This window comes from Aptenodytes forsteri, unplaced genomic scaffold, assembly GCF_000699145.1.
Source record: "Aptenodytes forsteri isolate BGI_AS27 unplaced genomic scaffold, ASM69914v1 Scaffold53, whole genome shotgun sequence".
Taxonomy (NCBI): Eukaryota; Metazoa; Chordata; class Aves; order Sphenisciformes; family Spheniscidae; genus Aptenodytes; species Aptenodytes forsteri.
The window spans coordinates 12,266,264-12,266,898 of NW_008795909.1; the positions used below are offsets into that span (position 1 = coordinate 12,266,264).

The following is a 635-nucleotide window of genomic DNA, read 5'->3' on the forward strand; positions in this document are numbered from 1 at the left end:
GCTGCGCGGTGCCGGGCGGACTACATCTCCCGGCATGCCGCGCTCTGCCTTGCCTGGGGCGGCCGGAAGCTGCGGCGAGGCGGGATGGAAGCCTGCAACTACACCCCCCGTCATGCGCTAGCAGCAGCGGTTAGAACGAGCGAGGCGCGGAGCGGGCGCAGCGCTTGCTGGGAGTAGTAGTCGTCCCCGCCGCCGTTGGGCGCTCGGGCCGTGTGGCGGAGGGTGGTTCCGCGGCCGGGGGATGTGGCGAGCGTGACGTGATTTTGTCCGCGTTGGAGCCGGGGCGGCCGTGGCGAGCGTGACGTGGCAGAGAACGAGCGAGCGAGGTTCCCCGGTCACAGAGCAGCAGCTGCCGCTGTGGTTGCTGCCGCTTGCGCCTTATAAGTCGGCGCCACCGGGCGAACGCCTCACTTCAGGAGCCTGCCTCCTCGCTCGCGGAGGGATCCGTAAGCGCAGACAGGAGTCGGGACGCGCTCCCCCTCCCTCCCTCCTCGCCGCACTCCTCCCGCTCCCTGCGCCGCCGCCCAGCCCCGCGCCGGAGCCGCCATGGGCCTCACCATCTCCTCGCTCTTCTCACGCCTCTTCGGCAAGAAGCAGATGCGCATCCTCATGGGTAAGGGGCGGCAGCGCGCCGC

At 71.0% G+C, this 635-nt stretch overlaps 1 protein-coding gene across 1 annotated transcript in view; it reads left to right on the plus strand.

Moving 5' to 3' along the window:
• Nucleotides 1–210: 210 nt before the first annotated feature.
• ARF4 (ADP ribosylation factor 4) overlaps nt 211–635 on the plus strand; it is a 12,104-nt gene continuing 11,679 nt past the window's right edge. The window contains exon 1 of the mRNA XM_009284472.2: nt 211–613. Coding sequence (XP_009282747.1) covers nt 547–613 — 67 coding nt within the window. The 5' untranslated portion in view covers nt 211–546. The remainder of the gene's footprint in view (nt 614–635) is intronic.